This window comes from Pseudorasbora parva, chromosome 2, assembly GCF_024679245.1.
Source record: "Pseudorasbora parva isolate DD20220531a chromosome 2, ASM2467924v1, whole genome shotgun sequence".
Lineage (NCBI taxonomy): Eukaryota > Metazoa > Chordata > Actinopteri > Cypriniformes > Gobionidae > Pseudorasbora > Pseudorasbora parva.
In genome coordinates this window covers 782,721-806,183 of record NC_090173.1, presented here as the reverse complement: position 1 = coordinate 806,183, position 23,463 = coordinate 782,721, and the positions used below count along the sequence as shown (strand labels likewise).

Genomic DNA, 23,463 nt, shown 5'->3' with positions numbered 1-23,463 from the left:
GTTATAAGCCATGCAGGAGATGAGGACGAGAGAGAGAAGCTGGCGACACACACACACACACACACACACACACACACACACACACACACACACACACTGCAGAGAGGAACTGCATTAGGAAATCGAGCACACAGAGAAACTGAGTTTTGATTTGTGCACCTTTCTTGTTTAGTTATTGAGAAAGCCTGCCGACCGCTCGTGTTCGTCCTTAACCACACACACACTTTATTACAGTGGTCAACCAAAGAACACCTCGTCCTGCTCTCCCTCTCAATCAGTGGACCGGTCACTAATACTCACATTACAGATTGTGACGGCTAGACGACTGGGTCAGAGCATCTCCAAAACTGCAGCTCTTGTGGGCTGTTCCCGGTCTGCAGTGGTCAGTATCTATCAAAAGTGCTCCAAGGAAGGACCAGTGGAGAACCGGCCACAGGGTCATGGGCGGCCAAGGCTCATTGATGACCGTGGGGAGCGAAGGCTGGCCCGTGGGGTCCGATCAAACAGACGAGCTACTGGAGCTCAAACTGCTCCAGAAGTTAATGCTGGTTCTGATAGAAAGCTGTCAGAATACACAGAGCAGCTCAGTTTCGCATCTACAGTATTATACAATAATAATATAATCAAATAGATCCTCTAAACAATATTACATGTAAAATCTTATATGTGTAATATAAAATACAATCTTATGATCTACATATTTTGAATATATATTATAATGTTTATAGTTTTTTCATGTTTATTTCCAGTTGTTTATCTTGAGTATGTTACACGCATTTGTATCTTGAATAAAATGTATGGGTTATAAGCTGTTGTGTACTTTATTTTTGATTCATAGCTGCATAAAATAATATTATATGGGATCTAATTATAACTATTCAGTTATGGATAAATCACAATATGACCCGTGGACGAAAAATACACGAAAAAACGCACAACTAGGACTAAAAAGCACCAGATAAAATATATTATAGGCTAATATCGCGTCAAAATATAATAAAAGGTTTAACGTCCAAACACAATAAAAGTGCCTTTGATGGCTGAGTTTGGTCGACTAATGTGCGGTCTGGCGATTTAATGTTCCAGGCCTGACGCGTCACAGCAGCACAGGCCACGTGATCAGCGGAGAGGAGTCACGTGGTGCCGGAAATAAAGTGCGCAACTGTTTACCGAAGGGATCGTCAGCGATCGCGCATTAATAACACACTTCTATATCACAGACCATCGATAACTTCTGCTCCAGTGGAGTCCTGATCAGCGGGAGAACATGACACTAAACCAAAACCATCACCCCAACGGAGGAGTGCTGATCCAGGCCGGAGAGAGGTACGGGACACACACACACACACCGTCACAACAACACACTCATATCATTACAACAACATATGATCACAATAACACACACACACACACGCCATCACCCCAACGGAGGAGTGCTGATCCAGGCCGGAGAGAGGTACGACACACACACACACACACACACACACACACACACACACACACCGTCACAACAACACACTCATACCATTACAACAACAACATATGATCACAATAACACACACACACCATCACCCCAACGGAGGAGTGCTGATCCAGGCCGGAGAGAGGTACGGGACACACACACACACACCGTCACAACAACACACTCATATCATTACAACAACATATGATCACAATAACACACACACACATGCCATCACCCCAACGGAGGAGTGCTGATCCAGGCCGGGGAGAGGTACGGGACACACACACACAAACAACAACAATAACACACTTCTATCATATCAACAACAACATATGATTACAATAACACACACAACATATCATCACAACCACGCACTCATACAACAACACATGATCACAGTAACACACACACTCATATAATCAAAACAACACACACATGATCACAGTAACACACACATCAACACAACAGCACACTCATATCATTACAACAACAACACATGATCACAACACACACAACAACACACTCATATGATCCCAACAATACATTTCAAAACAATCACAGAAACACAGCTGATATAACACACACACCATGTCTGCTGATATAACACACTCGCTGAGGATTTATCTCGTATTGTCTTTTTGTTTGGACCCTAATCTGACTGACGCGCTTTCATAACACACAGATCGTATGAGACCTTCATTAGTTTGACTATTAGCAGTGTGTTTGGCATCTGAGCTGTGTAATGGCATGGTCATATATGATTTAGTGTGTTTAAAGTTGACTAATGTCACAGTTTAAGGTGTCAGAGTGGTTTAAGATCATCACAGCTAATGTGGCGGTGATTTCTGCAGGATCTGTAGTAATAGGGTTTGCTCATATCTGTTGAGAAACCTTGGCCTTTCTGTGTGCTCGAGTTCCCATTGTGACCTCACTTCCTGTTTTCATCCTGGTCTTTCAGCATCCTACGAGAATGCAAGAATGTTGAACTGTCCTTCAGTGACATCACACCCAAGAACGACCTTTTTAAGGGGACCAAGAAGGGCTCTGTCTACCTCACCCAGTACAGGGTAACTATAACCCACCTAAACACATCCTAACTCAATCCGTAACCCACCTAAACACATCCTAACTCAATCCGTAACCCACCTAAACACATCCTAACTCAATCCATAACCCACCCAAACACATCCTAACTCAATCCGTAACCCACCTAAAAACATCCTAACTCAATCCGTAACCCACCTAAAAACATCCTAACTCAATCCGTAACCCACCCAAACACATCCTAACTCAATCCGTAACCCACCTAAAAACATCCTAACTCAATCCGTAACCCACCTAAACACATCCTAACTCAATCCGTAACCCACCCAAACACATCCTAACTAATCCGTAACCCACCTAAACACATCCTAACTCAATCCGTAACCCACCTAAAAACATCCTAACTCAATCCATAACCCACCTAAAAACATCCTAACTAATCCCTAACCCACCCAAACACATCCTAACTCAATCCGTAACCCACCCAAACACATCCTAACTCAATCCATAACCCACCCAAACACATCCTGACTCAATCCATAACCCACCCAAACACATCCTAACTCAATCCATAACCCACCTAAACACATCCTAACTCAATCCGTAACCCACCTAAACACATCCTAACTCAATCCATAACCCACCCAAACACATCCTAACTCAATCCGTAACCCACCTAAACACATCCTAACTCAATCCGTAACCCACCTAAACGCATCCTAACTCAATCCATAACCCACCTAAACACATCCTAACTCAATCCGTAACCCACCTAAACGCATCCTAACTCAATCCATAACCCACCTAAACACATCCTAACTCAATCCGTAACCCACCCAAACACATCCTAACTCAATCCATAACCCACCTAAACACATCCTAACTAATCCATAACCCACCTAAACACATCCTAACTCAATCCGTAACCCACCTAAACACATCCTAACTCAATCCGTAACCCACCTAAACACATCCTAACTAATCCATAACCCACCTAAACACATCCTAACTCAATCCATAACCCACCCAAACACATCCTAACTCAATCCATAACCCACCTAAACACATCCTAACTCAATCCGTAACCCACCTAAACACATCCTAACTCAATCCGTAACCCACCCAAACACATCCTAACTCAATCCATAACCCACCTAAACACATCCTAACTCAATCCGTAACCCACCCAAACACATCCTAACTCAATCCGTAACCCACCCAAACACATCCTAACTCAATCCATAACCCACCTAAACACATCCTAACTCAATCCATAACCCACCTAAACACATCCTAACTCAATCCGTAACCCACCTAAACACATCCTAACTCAATCCGTAACCCACCTAAACACATCCTAACTAATCCATAACCCACCTAAACACATCCTAACTCAATCCGTAACCCACCCAAACACATCCTAACTCAATCCATAACCCACCTAAACACATCCTAACTCAATCCGTAACCCACCCAAACACATCCTAACTCAATCCGTAACCCACCCAAACACATCCTAACTCAATCCGTAACCCACCCAAACACATCCTAACTCAATCCGTAACCCACCCAAACACATCCTGACTCAATCCGTAACCCACCTAAACACATCCTAACTCAATCCGTAACCCACCCAAACACATCCTAACTCAATCCATAACCCACCTAAACACATCCTAACTAATCCATAACCCACCCAAACACATCCTAACTCAATCCATAACCCACCTAAACACATCCTAACTCAATCCATAACCCACCCAAACACATCCTGACTCAATCCGTAACCCACCTAAACACATCCTAACTCAATCCATAACCCACCCAAACACATCCTAACTCAATCCATAACCCACCTAAACACATCCTAACTAATCCATAACCCACCTAAACACATCCTAACTCAATCCGTAACCCACCCAAACACATCCTAACTCAATCCATAACCCACCTAAACACATCCTAACTCAATCCGTAACCCACCCAAACACATCCTAACTCAATCCGTAACCCACCCAAACACATCCTAACTCAATCCGTAACCCACCCAAACACATCCTGACTCAATCCGTAACCCACCTAAACACATCCTAACTCAATCCGTAACCCACCCAAACACATCCTAACTCAATCCATAACCCACCTAAACACATCCTAACTAATCCATAACCCACCCAAACACATCCTAACTCAATCCATAACCCACCTAAACACATCCTAACTCAATCCATAACCCACCCAAACACATCCTGACTCAATCCGTAACCCACCTAAACACATCCTAACTCAATCCGTCACCCACCCAAACACATCCTAACTCAATCCGTCACCCACCCAAACACATCCTAACTCAATCCGTCACCCACCCAAACACATCCTAACTCAATCCGTAACCCACCTAAACACATCCTAACTCAATCCGTAACCCACCCAAACACATCCTGACTCAATCCATAACCCACCTAAACACATCCTAACTCAATCCATAACCCACCTAAAAACATCCTAACTAATCCCTAACCCACCCAAACACATCCTGACTCAATCCGTAACCCACCCAAACACATCCTAACTCAATCCGTAACCCACCCAAACACATCCTAACTCAATCCTTAACCCACCCAAACACATCCTAACTCAATCCATAACCCACCTAAACACATCCTAACTCAATCCGTAACCCACCTAAACGCATCCTAACTCAATCCGTAACCCACCTAAACACATCCTAACTCAATCCATAACCCACCTAAACACATCCTAACTCAATCCGTAACCCACCCAAACACATCCTAACTCAATCCATAACCCACCTAAACACATCCTAACTAATCCATAACCCACCCAATCCGTAACCCACCTAAACACATCCTAACTCAATCCGTAACCCACCTAAACGCATCCTAACTCAATCCATAACCCACCTAAACACATCCTAACTCAATCCATAACCCACCTAAACACATCCTAACTCAATCCGTAACCCACCCAAACACATCCTAACTCAATCCATAACCCACCTAAACACATCCTAACTAATCCATAACCCACCCAATCCATAACCCACCTAAACACATCCTAACTCAATCCATAACCCACCTAAAAACATCCTAACTAATCCCTAACCCACCCAAACACATCCTGACTCAATCCGTAACCCACCCAAACACATCCTAACTCAATCCGTAACCCACCCAAACACATCCTAACTCAATCCGTAACCCACCCAAACACATCCTAACTCAATCCATAACCCACCCAAACACATCCTAACTCAATCCATAACCCACCCAAACACATCCTAACTCAATCCATAACCCACCCAAACACATCCTAACTCAATCCGTAACCCACCTAAACACATCCTAACTCAATCCGTAACCCACCTAAACACATCCTAACTCAATCCGTAACCCACCTAAACGCATCCTAACTTAATCCATAACCCACCTAAACACATCCTAACTCAATCCGTAACCCACCCAAACACATCCTAACTCAATCCATAACCCACCTAAACACATCCTAACTAATCCATAACCCACCCAATCCATAACCCACCTAAACACATCCTAACTCAATCCGTATCCCCACCTAAACACATCCTAACTCAATCCGTAACCCACCTAAACACATCCTAACTCAATCCGTAACCCACCTAAACACATCCTAACTCAATCCATAACCCACCCAAACACATCCTAACTCAATCCATAACCCACCCAAACACATCCTAACTCAATCCATAACCCACCTAAACACATCCTAACTCAATCCGTATCCCCACCTAAACACATCCTAACTCAATCCATAACCCACCCAAACACATCCTAACTAATCCATAACCCACCCAATCCATAACCCACCTAAACACATCCTAACTCAATCCATAACCCACCTAAACACATCCTAACTCAATCCATAACCCACCTAAACACATCCTAACTAATCCATAACCCACCCAATCCATAACCCACCTAAACACATCCTAACTCAATCCATAACCCACCTAAAAACATCCTAACTAATCCCTAACCCACCCAAACACATCCTGACTCAATCCGTAACCCACCCAAACACATCCTAACTCAATCCGTAACCCACCCAAACACATCCTAACTCAATCCATAACCCACCCAAACACATCCTAACTCAATCCATAACCCACCTAAACACATCCTAACTCAATCCGTAACCCACCTAAACGCATCCTAACTCAATCCATAACCCACCTAAACACATCCTAACTCAATCCGTAACCCACCCAAACACATCCTAACTCAATCCATAACCCACCCAAACACATCCTAACTCAATCCATAACCCACCCAATCCATAACCCACCTAAACACATCCTAACTCAATCCATAACCCACCCAAACACATCCTAACTCAATCCATAACCCACCCAATCCATAACCCACCTAAACACATCCTAACTAATCCATAACCCACCCAATCCATAACCCACCTAAACACATCCTAACTCAATCCGTATCCCCACCTAAACACATCCTAACTCAATCCGTAACCCACCTAAACACATCCTAACTCAATCCGTAACCCACCTAAACACATCCTAACTCAATCCGTAACCCACCTAAACACATCCTAACTCAATCCGTAACCCACCTAAACACATCCTAACTCAATCCGTAACCCACCCAAACACATCCTAACTCAATCCATAACCCACCTAAACACATCCTAACTAATCCATAACCCACCCAATCCATAACCCACCTAAACACATCCTAACTCAATCCGTATCCCCACCTAAACACATCCTAACTCAATCCGTAACCCACCCAAACACATCCTAACTCAATCCGTAACCCACCTAAACACATCCTAACTCAATCCGTAACCCACCCAAACACATCCTAACTCAATCCGTAACCCACCCAAACACATCCTAACTCAATCCGTAACCCACCCAAACACATCCTAACTCAATCCGTAACCCACCTAAACACATCCTAACTCAATCCGTAACCCACCCAAACACATCCTAACTCAATCCGTAACCCACCCAAACACATCCTAACTCAATCCGTAACCCACCCAAACACATCCTAACTCAATCCGTAACCCACCTAAACACATCCTAACTCAATCCGTAACCCACCTAAACACATCCTAACTCAATCCGTAACCCACCTAAACACATCCTAACTCAATCCGTAACCCACCTAAACACATCCTAACTCAATCCGTAACCCACCTAAACACATCCTAACTCAATCCATAACCCACCTAAAAACATCCTAACTAATCCCTAACCCACCCAAACACATCCTGACTCAATCCGTAACCCACCCAAACACATCCTAACTCATTCCATAACCCACCTAAACACATCCTAACTCAATCCGTAACCCACCTAAACACATCCTAACTCAATCCGTAACCCACCTAAACACATCCTAACTCAATCCGTAACCCACCTGAACACATCCTAACTCAATCCGTAACCGACCCGAACACATCCTAACTCAATCCCTAACCCACCCAAACACATCCTGACTCAATCCGTAACCCACCCAAACACATCCTGACTCAATCCGTAACCCACCCAAACACATCCTAACTCAATCCATAACCCACCTAAAAACATCCTAACTAATCCCTAACCCACCCAAACACATCCTGACTCAATCCGTAACCCACCCAAACACATCCTAACTCAATCCATAACCCACCTAAAAACATCCTAACTAATCCATAACCCACCCAAACACATCCTAACACAATCCATAACCCAAACACATCCGAACTAATCCGCAACCCACCTAAACACTTCCAAACTAATCCATAACCCAACTAAACGCATAGGTTAACTAGGTTAACTATCCTGTTACTTACCCAAACACAGGTTAATTAGCTGGTAACTCACCCAAACACAGGTTAACTAGACTATAACTTACCCAGACACAGGTTAACTAGTCTGTAACTTACCCAAACACAGGTTAACTAGTCTATAACCCACCCAACAACAGGTTAACTCGTCTATAACTCACCTAAACGCAGGTTAACTAGTCTGTAACTTACCCAAACACAGGTTAACTAGTCTGTAACTTACCCAAGCACAGGTTAACTAGTTTATAACCCAGCCAAACACAGGTTAACTAGTCTGTAACTCACCTGTAACTCACCAAAAACACAGGTTTACTAGTCTATAACTCACCCAAACACAGGTTAACTAGTCTATAGCCCACCCGACACAGGTTAACTAGTCTATAACCCACCCAAACACAGGTTAACTAGTCTATAACTCACCCTAACACAGGTTAACTAGTATATAACCCACCCCGACACATGTTAACTAGTCTATAACTCACCCAAACACAGGTTAACTAGTCTATAACTCACCCCAACACAGGTTAACTAGTCTATAACCCACCCGACACAGGTTAACTAGTCTATAACCCACCCTGACACATGTTAACTAGTCTATAACCCACCCCAACACAGGTTAACTAGTCTATAACTCACCCAACACAGGTTAACTAGTCTATAACTCACCCAACACAGGTTAACTAGTCTATAACTCACCCAAACACAGGTTAACTAGTCTATGACTCATCCTAACACAGGTTAACTAGTCTATAACTCATCCTAGCACAGGTTAACTAGTCTATAACCCAACTTAACACAGGTTAACTAGTCTATAACTCACCCTAACACAGGTTAACTAGTATATAACTCACCCTAACACAGTTTAACTAACCCGCCTGCACATGTTAATCAGACGTGTGTGTGTGTGTGTGTGTTCCAGGTGGTGTTCGTGAGCAGTGTGATGAAAGATAAGTTCTGCTCCTTCATGTTCCCCTATTACCTGATGAAGAACTGCAGCATCGAGCAGCCGGTGTTTGCCGCGAACTACATCCAGGGTCTGATCAAAGCTGAGGCGGGAGGTAGAGCGCTTTACCCAGCATGCACCTGTGGTTATGATGCCGAGTTCGGCTCACGCTAACGTGTGTGTGTGTGTGTGTGTCTCAGGTGGCTGGGAAGGTCAGGCCAACTTTAAGATGTCTTTCCCCAGCGGCGGTGCCATCGAGCTGGGACAGCACCTCTTCAAGCTGGCCACTAACGGTGAGCTTTCACCTCTGAGGATGTGTGTGTGAAGATCCTGTGATTAAAGTGTGTGTGTGTGTGTGTGTGTGTGTGTGTGTGAAGATCCTGTGATTAAAGTGTGTTAATGTGTGTGTGTGTGTTTGTCGGGCAGCTTCTCGAGCTCCTCCGGCTCAGAACGGAGCTTTCGGATTGGCCGCAGGGATGAATGGATACGCCAGTCCAGCCATGCCTCAGCCGTACCCGTATCCCAGCATGCCTCAGGCCGCGTACAACACCTACCCATACCCCCCCACTGCTGCAGGTACTGGTGTGTGTGTGTGTGTGTGTGTGTGTGTGTGTGTGTGTGTGTGTGTTCTGAGCTGCTCTCTGTGCTGACGATCTGTGTTATTGAACAGGTGTGTATCCCAGCGCTCCCATGTACATGGCTCCGCCTCCTCCATATCCCGGACCACCACAGGACTGGTGTCCTCCTCCAGGTACACACACACACACACACACACACACAGTATATTAGGGTCTTTAGTCACATGACCTGATCTCTTTCTGTCGTTCACAGTCGCTCCAGGAAATGCCAAAGCAGCAGAAGCGGCCAGCAGTGCATTTTACAATCCCAGCAACCCTCACAGCGTCTACATGCCCATGGTGAGACACACACACACACACACACACACACACACATAAACACACTCACAAACACATATTCTCACACTTCTACAGGTGATTCATTGAATCATTTCAAACTATTCCTCATGTATTTCCTGTTGTTCATCAGGATCAGCCGCCTCCGTATTTTCCTCCTGAAAATCCCGATAAGAAGAACATGTGAAAAACACGGCCTGGATCACGGCCTGGATCACGGCCTGGATCACGGACTGGATCACGGCCTGGATCACGGACTGGATCACGGACTGGATCCCAGCGACTCATTTCCCGCTGACGTGTTTTCATAGACACATTCTGACTTTACTATTTAACCATCAAGAGTGATATTAACACCTGTATTACTTTTGCTCAGTTTTTAATCCTGATGGTGTGTGTGCGTGTGTGCGTGCGTGTGTGCGTGCGTGTGTGTGTGAGAGATTCTGGATGATTCTGTAAATTCCTTTTGATAATGTAATTAAAATACTCACAAATCATAATAATAGAGTAGGTGACGGTTGAAGTTGGTGTTTGGACGAGTGATGAATAAAACCTGTATTTTCTCCCATTATTCTAGTGTTTCTCTTCACACACACACACACTCACACACACACACACGCAAACACAGCCCCTAAACCTAGCCATCACAGCAAACATTGGGCATTTTTACATTTTCAAAAACAAATCATTTATCTCATAATTGATCTCAGCTTTATTTTACATTGTGGGGACATTTGGTCGATGTAATATAAACAAGTACACACACGCACACACTCTCACAGACACACATAAACACTCAATGACAGATACACACACACTCACACATCAGTGTGTGTGTGTGTGTGTGTAAATCATGATCATCTGTTGTGCTCGTTAGCGTTAGCTGACTGGACTGGCCCTTTAGCAAGCATTAGCATTAGCGAGCTGATCATGTGAGTAACGTCATCGTAGTTACCCAGTGTTGATTCATGTGTTTCATAAGGACTTTTATTTAATATAGTTCCTGTTCAATTTTATTTCAAATGTAGTTATTTTAGTGGGTCGAGTTGGAGGTGAGTGTGTCTGTGAGAGAGTGTTGCAGTTTGATGGTTCATGGACAGAAGGACAGGCAGATAATACAACACACTTTAATAATAGAAACAGCTTTTCACAACAAGAAGTAGTCTCTGACCTGGGGCCTGTTGCACCAAACTAGGATAAGGGATTAAGCTGGATATCTCGGTGAGCTTGTCATCTGTATGCAAAATATAGTACACCGCTGTCGTGTAAACGTAACCTGAAGGCACACTCACACCAAGATCAATAATGTTAAATAAGGGATAATGTTCATCCAGCCGGTTGTTATGCCAGAATAAACCCCGACAGAGTGATCAGGTTTAGATCTTGAGGGGTTTATTCTGCGATAACAACCGGCTGGGTGAACATTATCCCGCTTATTACACGGCTACCAGTCTCAAATAAATTACACACAATATTGTCTTGAGATTACAAGATTGTGACAACGACGGTAGAGTTAAGCCATACGCAAACAAAATGTTTTCTGTAAACTGTAGACTGATTCAATGGTTCGGTGAAGTTTGATATCTGGCCGTTTGGCCTGTGGCACGCTGCAGACTGTCTTTACATTAGCGCTTTCACTTTGACTACAGTAGACCGCGCTGCTTTTCTGACCCCATGCTGCGCGCGCAACTACGACGTTTACAAACATTGAAGGGGTCTATACAATCAGAGTTATATTTAAAAAGTCCAGGCTAACGTTAATCCCAGCAGTAGTTGGAGCTGTGTTTGAAGTCCATTAAATGCAGCTGTCCGTCAAATAACGTGCTCCACACGACTCCGATGGGTTAATAGAGCCTTCTGATTCCAATCGATGCGTTTGTGTCAGAAAAATATCCATATTTAAAACTTTATAAAGGAAACCTGCCTTGAAGTCTTCCATTGTAACCCACGGCTGTTTAAGCCACAAGATGGCGCCAGCGTTAAGCACAGAAGTAGAACCGGTCAAGATAACTCGCAGTACCCGGATGAGCGGTTGCTATCTGGGAATAACACACCGCTGGAATGTGCGATTGACCAATCAGAATCAAGTATTTCACAGAGCCGTGTAATAAGAGAACGGTATATTAGCAGATAAACTGAGCCAGGATCACAAAGATATCCCAGCTTAATCCCTGATCCCTGTTTTGTGCAATAGGCCCCTGATTCAAAGAGAATATCGTCGGCTCTCTATTCTACAGTAGAGCGGAGACTGAAGTCCTAATGGATGAACTGTGCAGCACGTGTGCTTTTATCGATGTGAATAATAGCTAATGTGTGTGAGGTCCTCAGGGCTCGTCCTGCAGGAACCAGACCTCGTTCCTTCGGCCGTAGGGTTTGATTGGCGGGTCGTAGACACAGCACAGGTATTGCTTACGCTGGAAGGGGGCGGAGTCTCCGAGCGTGCACGTCAGACGTGACGCTTCTGCGCGAAACTCGCTCTCGCCTGCGAACCCGCCGAACTGCCTGCAGGGGGAGACAGAGTTAGCAGTGTGTGTGTGTGTGTGTGTGTGTGTGTGTGTGTGTGTGTGTCACCACAGACTGAGGTTAAGCGTTAGTTCACCCAAAAATGTAAATTGTGTGATTAATTGTCAGACCTCCGTTCATCTTCACACACAGATGAAGATATTAGTGTTGAAATCTGATGGCTCAGAAAGGCCTTCATTGACACCAATGACATCGGATTTCAACACTAATATCTTCATCTGTGTGTGAAGATGAACGGAGGTCTGACGGCTGGCCAACCACAGGAGGAAGTAATGACAGCGTTTACATTTTTGGGTGAACTAACCCTTCAAACACGTGTGTGTGTGTGTGTGTGTGTACGCACAGGACGTATACGGTTATCCCGGGCCGGTCCTCGATCCGGATGGAAGTGTCTGTCGGGGTGGGTGGGCTGGTCTGGAAGCTCAATGGGATGCGCAGCGCGGCGACCAAACGCCGGTTCAACGTGCCGTCATCCCGCGGGAACACGGTGAAGACGACGGGGACGGGTGTGTTCATGACCTCACCTGAGACAAAAACACGTTAGATATGAACCTTTCACTACATTCAGCTCTGTATATCCATCATGAAAACGGTTTCCCTTTGGAAGTGGCCAGTGTCTGAAGCACGAGTAAAAACACAATATGCACTGCAGACGTCACACATGGCCAATGCGTACATACGGGTGCCTTTTGTTTTCAGCCTTTTGTCTTCAGGAGCCGCTTGGTTCGATCCAGAACACATGACTGGATTTGTATCTATGACTAAACCCCCGGATCACTGCTTGTTGCACCATTTGAGCACTTTTCATGTGTGGGCTTGCCTTAAGAAGAATCTGACTTCTTGAGGGACTGGGAGGCTCTCGTGGCGGGAGGAAGCTCTGCTGTTGCTTGATTCTCTAACAGTAGCTCAAGTAGTGAGAATAATGAGGACAAATTCATATATGGATACCCGGAGCTGTATGCTACTTCTTTAATACTTTAAACAACGGTTTACTAGTCTATAACTCACCAAACACAGGTTAACTAGTCTAACTCATCCAAACACTGGTTAACTAGTCTATAACTCATCCAAACACAGGTTTACTAGTCTATAACTCATCCAAACACAGGTTTACTAGTCTATAACTCATCCAAACACAGGTTAACTAGTCTATAACTCACCCAAACACAGGTTTACTAGTCTATAACTCATCCAAACACAGGTTTACTAGTCTATAACTCATCCAAACACAGGTTAACTAGTCTATAACTCACCCAAACACAGGTTTACTAGTCTATAACTCAAACACAGGTTAACTAGTCTATAACTCAAACACAGGTTTACTAGTCTATAACTCAAACACAGGTTAACTAGTCTATAACTCAAACACAGGTTAACTAGTCTATAACTCAAACACAGGTTAACTAGTCTATAACTCAAACACAGGTTTACTAGTCTATAACTCAAACACAGGTTTACTAGTCTATAACTCACCCTAACACAGGTTAACTAGTCTATAACTCTAACACAGGTTTACTAGTCTATAACTCAAACACAGGTTTACTAGTCTATAACTCACCAAACACAGGTTAACTAGTCTATAACTCAAACACAGGTTTACTAGTCTATAACTCAAACACAGGTTTACTAGTCTATAACTCACCAAACACAGGTTAACTAGTCTATAACTCACCAAACACAGGTTAACTAGTCTATAACTCAAACACAGGTTAACTAGTCTATAACTCACCAAACACAGGTTAACTAGTCTATAACTCAAACACAGGTTTACTAGTCTATAACTCACCAAACACAGGTTAACTAGTCTATAACTCACCAAACACAGGTTAACTAGTCTATAACTCAAACACAGGTTAACTAGTCTATAACTCACCAAACACAGGTTAACTAGTCTATAACTCAAACACAGGTTTACTAGTCTATAACTTACCAAACACAGGTTAACTAGTCTATAACTCACCCAACACAGGTTAACTGGTCTATAACTCATCCAAACACAGGTTAACTAGTCTATACCTCACCCCAACACAGATTATCTAGTCTATAACTCATCCAAACACAGGGTTACTAGTCTATAACTCATCCAAACACAGGTTAACTAGTCTATAACTCACCCAAACACAGGTTTACTAGTCTATAACTCAAACACAGGTTAATTAGGTCTATAACTCAAACACAGGTTAACTAGTCTATAACTCAAACACAGGTTTACTAGTCTATAACTCACCCTAACACAGGTTAACTAGTCTATAACTCAAACACAGGTTTACTAGTCTATAACTCAAACACAGGTTTACTAGTCTATAACTCACCAAACACAGGTTAACTAGTCTATAACTCACCAAACACAGGTTAACTAGTCTATAACTCAAACACAGGTTTACTAGTCTATAACTTACCAAACACAGGTTAACTAGTCTATAACTCACCCAACACAGGTTAACTAGTCTATAACTCATCCAAACACAGGTTAACTAGTCTATACCTCACCCCAACACAGGTTATCTAGTCTATAACCCACCCAAACACAGGTTAACTAGTCTATTCCTCACCCCCAACACATGTTAACTAGTCTATAACCAACCTTAACACATGTTAACTAGTCCATAACCAATCAGAGCCTCTCAGGAAATGTTGTCGAAGCACTAGTAAGGCCTATGAGGGCGTAGCCGAGGGGATGTTGTGTATCCCCCTCACAACTCTACTCCCGGGGCTCTATGCTGAGGCCTTTGACCCTAGTGCCTGTGCAAGTCCCATAGGATGCATCCTTGGGGTTGGAACTGAAAACTACAGAAACTTGTTTCTGCCACGAAATACAAAAGATTTTATCTGACAAATCTGAGTTTTATTTCTTGCAGAGCCAGGAAGCCGCTCTGAACGCATTCGCTGTGATGAGCCGTGGTGAAAGAACTCCCCTCCTGCATGAATCGCCTTCGATCGTGGGGTTGCAGGTGGGTAGATGACTCTTGACTCTATGAGACCCTGAATCCCAAGATATTCGGCCATTTAAAGGTTGATGTAGTTGCCATGGAAAAATCTTTGATGCTCCGATCTCACACTTTGACCTCTTTGGTCTGTAAAGTAGTTTACAGAGCCAAGAAACTATTTACACTCTCTTTCTCGTGGTAGCTACAGCAACTAGGCATAGAGCAAGTTAACAGGAAACCACTCTCTCTGCTGTCTGTTTCTTTGCACTTTGTGAGCAGTGCTTGATTGTGTAATGAAGACGGTGCATTTGTGTATTCGGCCAGGCACTTTGAGTTAAGGCATTGGAGAGTGATCCCTTCACCTGTCGCTCCAAGATTTGGACTGGGACTTGGGTGGGTTATAGACTAGTTAACCTGTGTTGGTAGAATGGGCAGAACATTCTTATTACTCTCCAAATATTGGAGTTTTAAGGAGGGGTAAACGCTCGACTGGCACCTTCTTAGGGTTGATGCAGGGTAATATAAATGATGGTGCGCAGTACGCAAGCATCGCTCTACTCTGTATACCTCCCTCCCCAACTATTAGATGGGTTTTGAAGTAGGGCTACATGCTTACCCCTTCAATAAACCTGTTTTAGCATGATCCGTGTTCATAAGTGCTGACAGAAGAGGAAGATCACTCTTATATAATGATGTTTCATTAGACAAGCTGAGGGGGAGCAAGTTCAATCCAATCATGTCATTCCAACCAGCTGTCAGTAATCAGTAATCAACATGTCTACCCAATCAGCACGAGTGGAGGATTATATAAATGTTATAGCTAGCTATAGTGGGTCTCTGGAGAGTGCCTTTTCTCAGGGTATGAGCTTGGTAACATGAGTGTCCCTTTCTCTTTGTCGCCTCCCTTCCCAATTATTTATTGTGGTTTTAAGTAGGGCCTCAGCTTCCTTGGTCTAAAGAGCATGGTTAATGAGTTAATTTGGGCAAATACGCCCCTGTCTGAAGGATGTAGCAGGGGCAGAGTAGAGATGCACTGCATCATAGAGAAATGAGTAACTGTCCACTCTTCATCAAACGCCATCCACATGATGTAAAAGCACACGTGATTCCTCAGACCAGGCCACCTTCTTCCATTGCTCCGTGGTCCAGTTCTGATGCTCACATGCCACTGTTGGTGCTTTCAGCGGGGTCAGGGGTCAGAGGTCACCCTGACTGGTCCATACGCCTCAAACAGAGCTGCTCTGTGTATTCTGACAGCTTTCTATCAGAACCAGCATTAACTTCTGGAGCAGTTTGAGCTCCAGTAGCTCGTCTGTTTGATCAGACCCCACGGGCCAGCCTTCGCTCCCCACGGTCATCAATGAGCCTTGGCCGCCCATGACCCTGTGGCCGGTTCTCCACTGGTCCTTCCTTGGAGCACTTTTGATAGATACTGACCACTGCAGACCGGGAACAGCCCACAAGAGCTGCAGTTTTGGAGATGCTCTGACCCAGTCGTCTAGCCGTCACAATCTGGCCAAACTCGCTCAAATCCTAACGCTTGCCCATTTCTCCTGCTTCACACACATCAACTCTGAGGACTAAATGTTCACTTGCTGCCTAATATATCCCACCCACTAACAGGAGATGAAGAGATCATCAGTGTTATTCACCTCACCAGTCATAATGTATACTCACAGTGTCAGAATTGTAAAACAATTGTAATAAATAGTTTTTTGTTCAGTCGCGTAAACGAGCTCCCGCAGAACTGACGCTCCATTTGCCGTGTGTTTTCAGGGCTCTGATTGGCTCACCTGGTTGGTTGCCGCCGCTCATGTAGGTGAGGAGCCTCCGCTGCAGCTCACCTGACACCTGATCGAAGCTCCGCCCCTCCAGACTCAAGCACACGTACTTACTGGCATCGTAGCGGCGCACCTCGTAACTCACACCATCCTGAGAGAGAGAGAGAGAGAGAGAGAGAGAGAGAGAGAGAGAGAGAGAGAGAGAGAGAGAGAGAGAGAGAGAGAGAGAGAGAGAGAGAGAGAGAGGTGAGTCAGTGTTCATGTGTTCCAGCAGAAGAAATGCCTTCAGCCACACACACACACACACACACGTGACTCACACAGCCCATAGCATGGAATCCCATAGCAACAGTGATACGCCATCCCATAATAATCACAGTGTGTTAGCTGTAATTATGGTCTGTCTAGGTGTCAGTTGGACTCTGTAATTAATGCTGCTTTGCTAATATTAGCTGGTGTGTTTAATTATGCATATTTGACCGCGTGTAGCGCGTCTCACACACTGCCCTGTGTGTGTGTGTATTGTGTGTCGGCTGTAATTAAGAGTGTTTTAACGACTCTGATCTCACGGCTGTGTGACATTTCAGCCTAATCTCTGAGGTTAGTCCTGACGTGACGAGCTCACGCGTGTAAATGATCGCGTCTCACTGCAAACATCACATCTTTGAAGGAAGTCAACGTCAACTTTTTCTGTTATTTTCCTGAAAAATCGCCATTCAGACACTATGATGTTTACCATTTCACATGAATATATGCATTAAATATGTAAATTAGCCAAAAGTCATGGGAATGTTAATCACAGCAACAGTACTTTATCATTTCAATACATTAGTATTAATGTTTCATCATGTGACATCTCCTGTCACAAATATACAAATAACATAACTAATGAGGTCTTCTTTAATTCTATAAACTCTAATCCTGATCTGCCAACATTGTCTCTCTCTGATAAATTAAAATAAGCTGATAACATCACTGTTTACTCCAGAACGACTGTACAGCCAAATCTAATTCTGCTGCAGTATTGTCCTGTTTAACACTGAAGCTGCTCTGACACAATCGGCGCTGGAGAAGAGCGATAGAATTAAAGATGATTGATCGATGGATGTGACAGTCAAGTTAAATTGACATGAATTTAAAATCACAACGAAAAACAATCAACAGGCTTGCTTTTCTAACTTCTTTGGGATGAAGAGCCCGATCTCAGTTTTATAAGCTGACACTTATTACTAAAGCTATTTAATCCACAATGCAAACACACAAGCAGATGTTTGGTGTGTATCTGATGATATAGACTAAACTAAACTGTGTGTGTGTGTGTGTGTTACCTTGGTCTCGGTGCTCAGGAGTTTGTACTCGCTCTCTTCAGTGGCTCCGAACAGCCAGTTTCTGATCATGCCGAACATGCTGAACGCATTGGCTTCATCAGGTGTGTGTCGGTCTGTCTCTCCGTCTCTCTCTCTCTCTGCTGTGAGGGCTGAGCGTCTCCTCCTCCTTCTGCTGCATCTCTGCTTTCAGCTGAAAACAGCGCAGATTATTATTACTGTTATACGGCGAGGAGCGCAGTGACTCAGCCACACGAGACGGAGAGTTTAACGCCCAAAGACAAAACGCCACATTCAATCAATCAAACTACAGAGAGAGAGAGAGAGAGAGAGAGAGAGAGAGAGAGAGAGAGAGAGAGAGAGAGAGAGAGAGAGAGAGAGAGGACACACAACAGGGTCATTCAGTGTCAGCTCAACCAGTGGTCCACAGATAATGCATTGTCATCTAGGAGGGTCAAAATGACCGTTTCCACCGGAGATCTGGAGCCGAATTAGAGGCGTGTAAAGATGACTTTAGAAAGATGGCAGCATCATTATTTTATTCCCACATAGAGATTGGCAGATCTATTAGTGAAATCTGTTGACTTTATCAATCTGTGCTGCATTATGTGCCAACGGTTAGCGCTCAAACATGGGGAATAAGCACTCCTTGCATGTCTTTGTCTCAAGTTTGCATGCCTGTAACTCAAGAAGTATTAAAGATATCTGAATATACTCTCAGATTCTGTTTCTAATCACACTTTTCTTCAGGTATGTTCATTTTTAAAGCTCTATATGATTAATTTCCAGAGATATAAAGATCCAAATGTAGCTCCGTTGTTGAATAGCATGGGAAATAAGCACTTCCTGCGTGTCTTTGTCTCAAGTTTGCTTGCCTGTAACTCCAGTATTTGTTAAAGATACCTGAATATCCTTTAAGATTATGTCTCTAAGCAAATGTTTCATCCGGTACGTTCATTTTTAAAGCCCTATGTGATTAATTTCCAGAGATATGAAGATCTAAACGTGGCTCCGTTTTTGAATAACGGGGAATAAGCACTTCCTGCGTGTCTTTGTCTTAAGTTTGCATGCCTGTAACTCAAGAAGTGTTAAACATATTTAGATATCCTTTTAGATTCTGGTTCTAACCACACTTCTCTTCAGCTATGTTCATTTTTAAAGCCCTATGCGATTCATTTCCAGAGATACGAAGAGCTAAATGTGACTCCGTTGTTGAATATTACCCATTTTCAGTGATTGAAAACCAAATGTGGCTCACTTTGGACACGCCTGATACTGATTGTGTTGAAAGAGGGATGTCTGAATAACCAATCATGCTGAAACTAGAAATGCAAACACACTTTCCTAGGAGGCATTAAACCTTGGCTCGGGTTATAAATATAGCCCTGGTGCCCTTTCAAGGGAAGGAGACGTTGGGTCATCCTGACGCAATGGGAACGCGACTGGAGCCTGAAGCGTGTGTGTGTGTGTGTCACTGGCCCGCTGGCATGTACTATATTAGGGCCATCCGTACGTGACGTCATCAGCTTCAGAGTGTTGCACCATAGTGAGGTAAGATCATCTGACATTAACTTGACCATTTCAGCACTCAGGGGAGTATGTTCTCTGTGTTTTCAGAGAAATAAACAAGATACACTTCTAGTATCAACATGATTTGTTCTTCAGACATTGCCCTTTTAATACACTTAGCATCAGCTGTGTCCAAGGAGACACACATTTGGGTTTCAACCATTGAATATGGGCAATGTTCTGCATTTAGATCCCCACGGCTCTGGAAATGAACCATACAGCGACTTAAAAATGAATATACCCAACCAGGAGTTTGTTAAAAACAACAACAACAAAACAATGTAAAATTATATTTATAAATCTTTGATACTTCTTCAGTTACAGGATTGCAAACTTTGGGGGGAAAAACAGCCTTTTCCCTTTTTTTGACCTTTCTCCAATGGCATATACAGTATTGTTCAAAATAATAGCAGTACAATGTGACTAACCAGAATAATCAAGGTTTTTAGTATATTTTTTTATTGCTACGTGGCAAACAAGTTACCAGTAGGTTCAGTAGATTGTCAGAAAACAAATGAGACCCAGCATTCATGATATGCACGCTCTTAAGGCTGTGCAATTGGGCAATTAGTTGAAAGGGGTGTGTTCAAAAAAATAGCAGTGTCTACCTTTGACTGTACAAACTCAAAACTATTTTGTACAAACATTTTTTCTTTTCTGGGATTTAGCAATCCTGTGAATCACTAAACTAATATTTAGTTGTATGACCAGAGTTTTTTAAAACTGCTTGACATCTGTGTGGCATGGAGTCAACCAACTTGTGGCACCTCTCAGCTGTTATTCCACTCCATGATTCTTTAACAACATTCCACAATTCATTCACATTTCTTGGTTTTGCTTCAGAAACAGCATTTTTGATATCACCCCACAAGTTCTCAATTGGATTAAGGTCTGGAGATTGGGCTGGCCACTCCATAACATTAATTTTGTTGGTTTGGAACCAAGACTTTGCTCGTTTACTAGTGTGTTTTGGGTCATTGTCTTGTTGAAACAACCGTTTCAAGGGCATGTCCTCTTCAGCATAGGGCAACATGACCTCTTCAAGTATTTTAACATATACAAACTGATCCATGATCCCTGGTATGCGATAAATAGGCCCAACACCATAGTAGGAGAAACATGCCCATATCATGATGCTTGCACCTCCATGCTTCACTGTCTTCACTGTGTACTGTGGCTTGAATTCAGAGTTTGGGGGTCGTCTCACAAACTGCCTGTGGCCCTTGGACCCAAAAAGAACAATTTTACTCTCATCAGTCCACAAAATGTTCCTCCATTTCTCTTTAGGCCAGTTGATGTGTTCTTTGGCAAATTGTAACCTCTTCTGCACATGCCTTTTTTTTAACAGAGGGACTTTGCGGGGGATTCTTGAAAATAGATTAGCTTCACACAGACGTCTTCTAACTGTCACAGTACTTACAGGTAACTCCAGACTGTCTTTGATCATCCTGGAGGTGATCATTGGCTGAGCCTTTGCCATTCTGGTTATTCTTCTATCCATTTTGATGGTTGTCTTCCGTTTTCTTCCACGTCTCTCTGGTTTTGCTCTCTATTTTAAGGCATTGGAGATCATTTTAGCTGAACAGCCTATCATTTTTTGCACCTCTTTATAGGTTTTCCCCTCTCTAATCAACTTTTTAATCAAAGTACGCTGTTCTTCTGAACAATGTCTTGAACGACCCATTTTCCTCAGCTTTCAAATGCATGTTCAACAAGTGTTGGCTTCATCCTTAAATAGGGGCCACCTGATTCACACCTGTTTCTTCACAAAATTGATGACCTCAGTGATTGAATGCCACACTGCTATTTTTTTGAACACACCCCTTTCAACTAATTGCCCAATTGCACAGCCTTAAGAGCGTGCATATCATGAATGCTGGGTCTCATTTGTTTTCTGAGAATCTACTGAACCTACTGGTAACTTGTTTGCCACGTAGCAATAAAAAATATACTAAAAACCTTGATTATTCTGGTTAGTCACATTGTACTGCTATTATTTTGAACAAGACTGTAATTCTACATAGATGGCTAAAGTCAGCAGCAGATTTAATGAATCATGGGTAATGTAGTTTTCCTCCAGGACTTTCACTGTTAAACATGATTCTTTGACATAATGTGAACAGATGGCTGTAAACAGAAGCATAAACCATGGGTTAACAAGCTCGCAGCTCCCAGCAGGACTGTTTCCCTGTGGATGTTCCCCTGTTACAGCTAATGCTGTGAGATCTTACATTAGTTTGACCTTAACCCTAACCTGAACCTGTTTGGGCTGTGCTGACCGGTCCAGTTTTTCATCTCGCATACGTCTGTACGTTGAACTCTAGAGTCGGCTCTGTTTTAATGTCAGGTGTTTAATATGCAGGTCTGGGGCTCTTAATTCTTTTCATTAATTAACCATCCGTAAACTTAATTTGTATTAAATCTATATTCATCGAGTCAAATGGAGTCGAATGGGAACATGGGAATTGATACCCAGCCCTATGAAATAAATTATTTTTTTTAGGTTCCTTCCTTTTACATCCCATAATATTCTATCAATCTCTTTTCATTATGGACATCAATAATCAGCACTAAACTCATAATATGCACATAAGCCGTCATGTGGAGTATTAAATAAGAATTTATCCATTAATATGTACCATTTCGTGACAGATTGTACTTTAAGTGCCAAATAAAAATACAGGTTTAACATTAATACCAATTTGTAACTAAATAAAGGATAACAGGAGGGGATTAACATTAATTTCCACTAGACTCTTTAGTCAATGCAAATAATAAACTCATCATATTTCGCAGTGTACTGAACAAACCCAATGAGAACAGCATTTATCGAACAAATAAAACCACTGAAAACCAGAGTTAAAATATTCTATACACTCAAATCAATGAACTTCTGCTGCACTCATTCAGCCTTGTCCACATCACTTACACACACGCGTATACACCGAATGGGTGGAGCTCCTGGTGCTAAAATAATATGCTTATTTCATAGTTTCCACTTCCACTTGCAGAGCATAGTAATAGTTATTTTAATTAGGTACATAAACCTTTATACGTTTAACACACCATTATTAAGTAACTGCACATATAAATATTACATATCGGTGACAAAT

General features: G+C 43.0%; 2 protein-coding genes across 2 annotated transcripts; one reads left to right on the top strand and one right to left on the bottom strand.

Annotated features, from left to right (window-relative positions):
• The first annotated feature begins 1,114 nt into the window (after window positions 1-1,114).
• LOC137049752 (WW domain-binding protein 2-like) lies at window positions 1,115-10,796 on the top strand. The gene is made up of 8 exons (XM_067428387.1): window positions 1,115-1,326; window positions 2,424-2,532; window positions 9,288-9,426; window positions 9,512-9,604; window positions 9,738-9,887; window positions 9,982-10,062; window positions 10,143-10,228; window positions 10,359-10,796. The coding sequence occupies exons 1-8, from the start codon at window positions 1,268-1,270 to the stop codon at window positions 10,410-10,412; spliced, it is 771 nt and encodes a 256-aa protein (XP_067284488.1). The 5' UTR covers window positions 1,115-1,267; the 3' UTR covers window positions 10,413-10,796.
• Window positions 10,797-11,623: 827 nt separating this feature from the next.
• Window positions 11,624-19,000, bottom strand: LOC137049745 (heme-binding protein 1-like). Its single transcript, XM_067428375.1, has 4 exons — window positions 18,785-19,000; window positions 17,469-17,607; window positions 13,092-13,272; window positions 11,624-12,727 (listed from the first exon to the last, which is right to left on the bottom strand). The coding sequence occupies exons 1-4, from the start codon at window positions 18,860-18,862 to the stop codon at window positions 12,550-12,552; spliced, it is 576 nt and encodes a 191-aa protein (XP_067284476.1). The 5' UTR covers window positions 18,863-19,000; the 3' UTR covers window positions 11,624-12,549.
• Window positions 19,001-23,463: the final 4,463 nt, after the last annotated feature.

Coding starts and splice junctions, on each gene's coding strand:
- LOC137049745 (XM_067428375.1), bottom strand. CDS start 18,862: ATGTTCGGCATGATCAGAAACTGGCTGTTCGGAGCCACTGAAGAGAGC. Junction 17,608..18,784: donor TCCTGAGCACCGAGACCAAG/GTAACACACACA, acceptor TCTCTCTCTCAG/GATGGTGTGAGTTACGAGGT. Junction 12,728..13,091: donor GGGATAACCGTATACGTCCT/GTGCGTACACAC, acceptor CTCCCCCTGCAG/GCAGTTCGGCGGGTTCGCAG.
- LOC137049752 (XM_067428387.1), top strand. CDS start 1,268: ATGACACTAAACCAAAACCATCACCCCAACGGAGGAGTGCTGATCCAG. Junction 2,533..9,287: donor TCTACCTCACCCAGTACAGG/GTAACTATAACC, acceptor TGTGTGTTCCAG/GTGGTGTTCGTGAGCAGTGT. Junction 10,063..10,142: donor GGACTGGTGTCCTCCTCCAG/GTACACACACAC, acceptor TGTCGTTCACAG/TCGCTCCAGGAAATGCCAAA.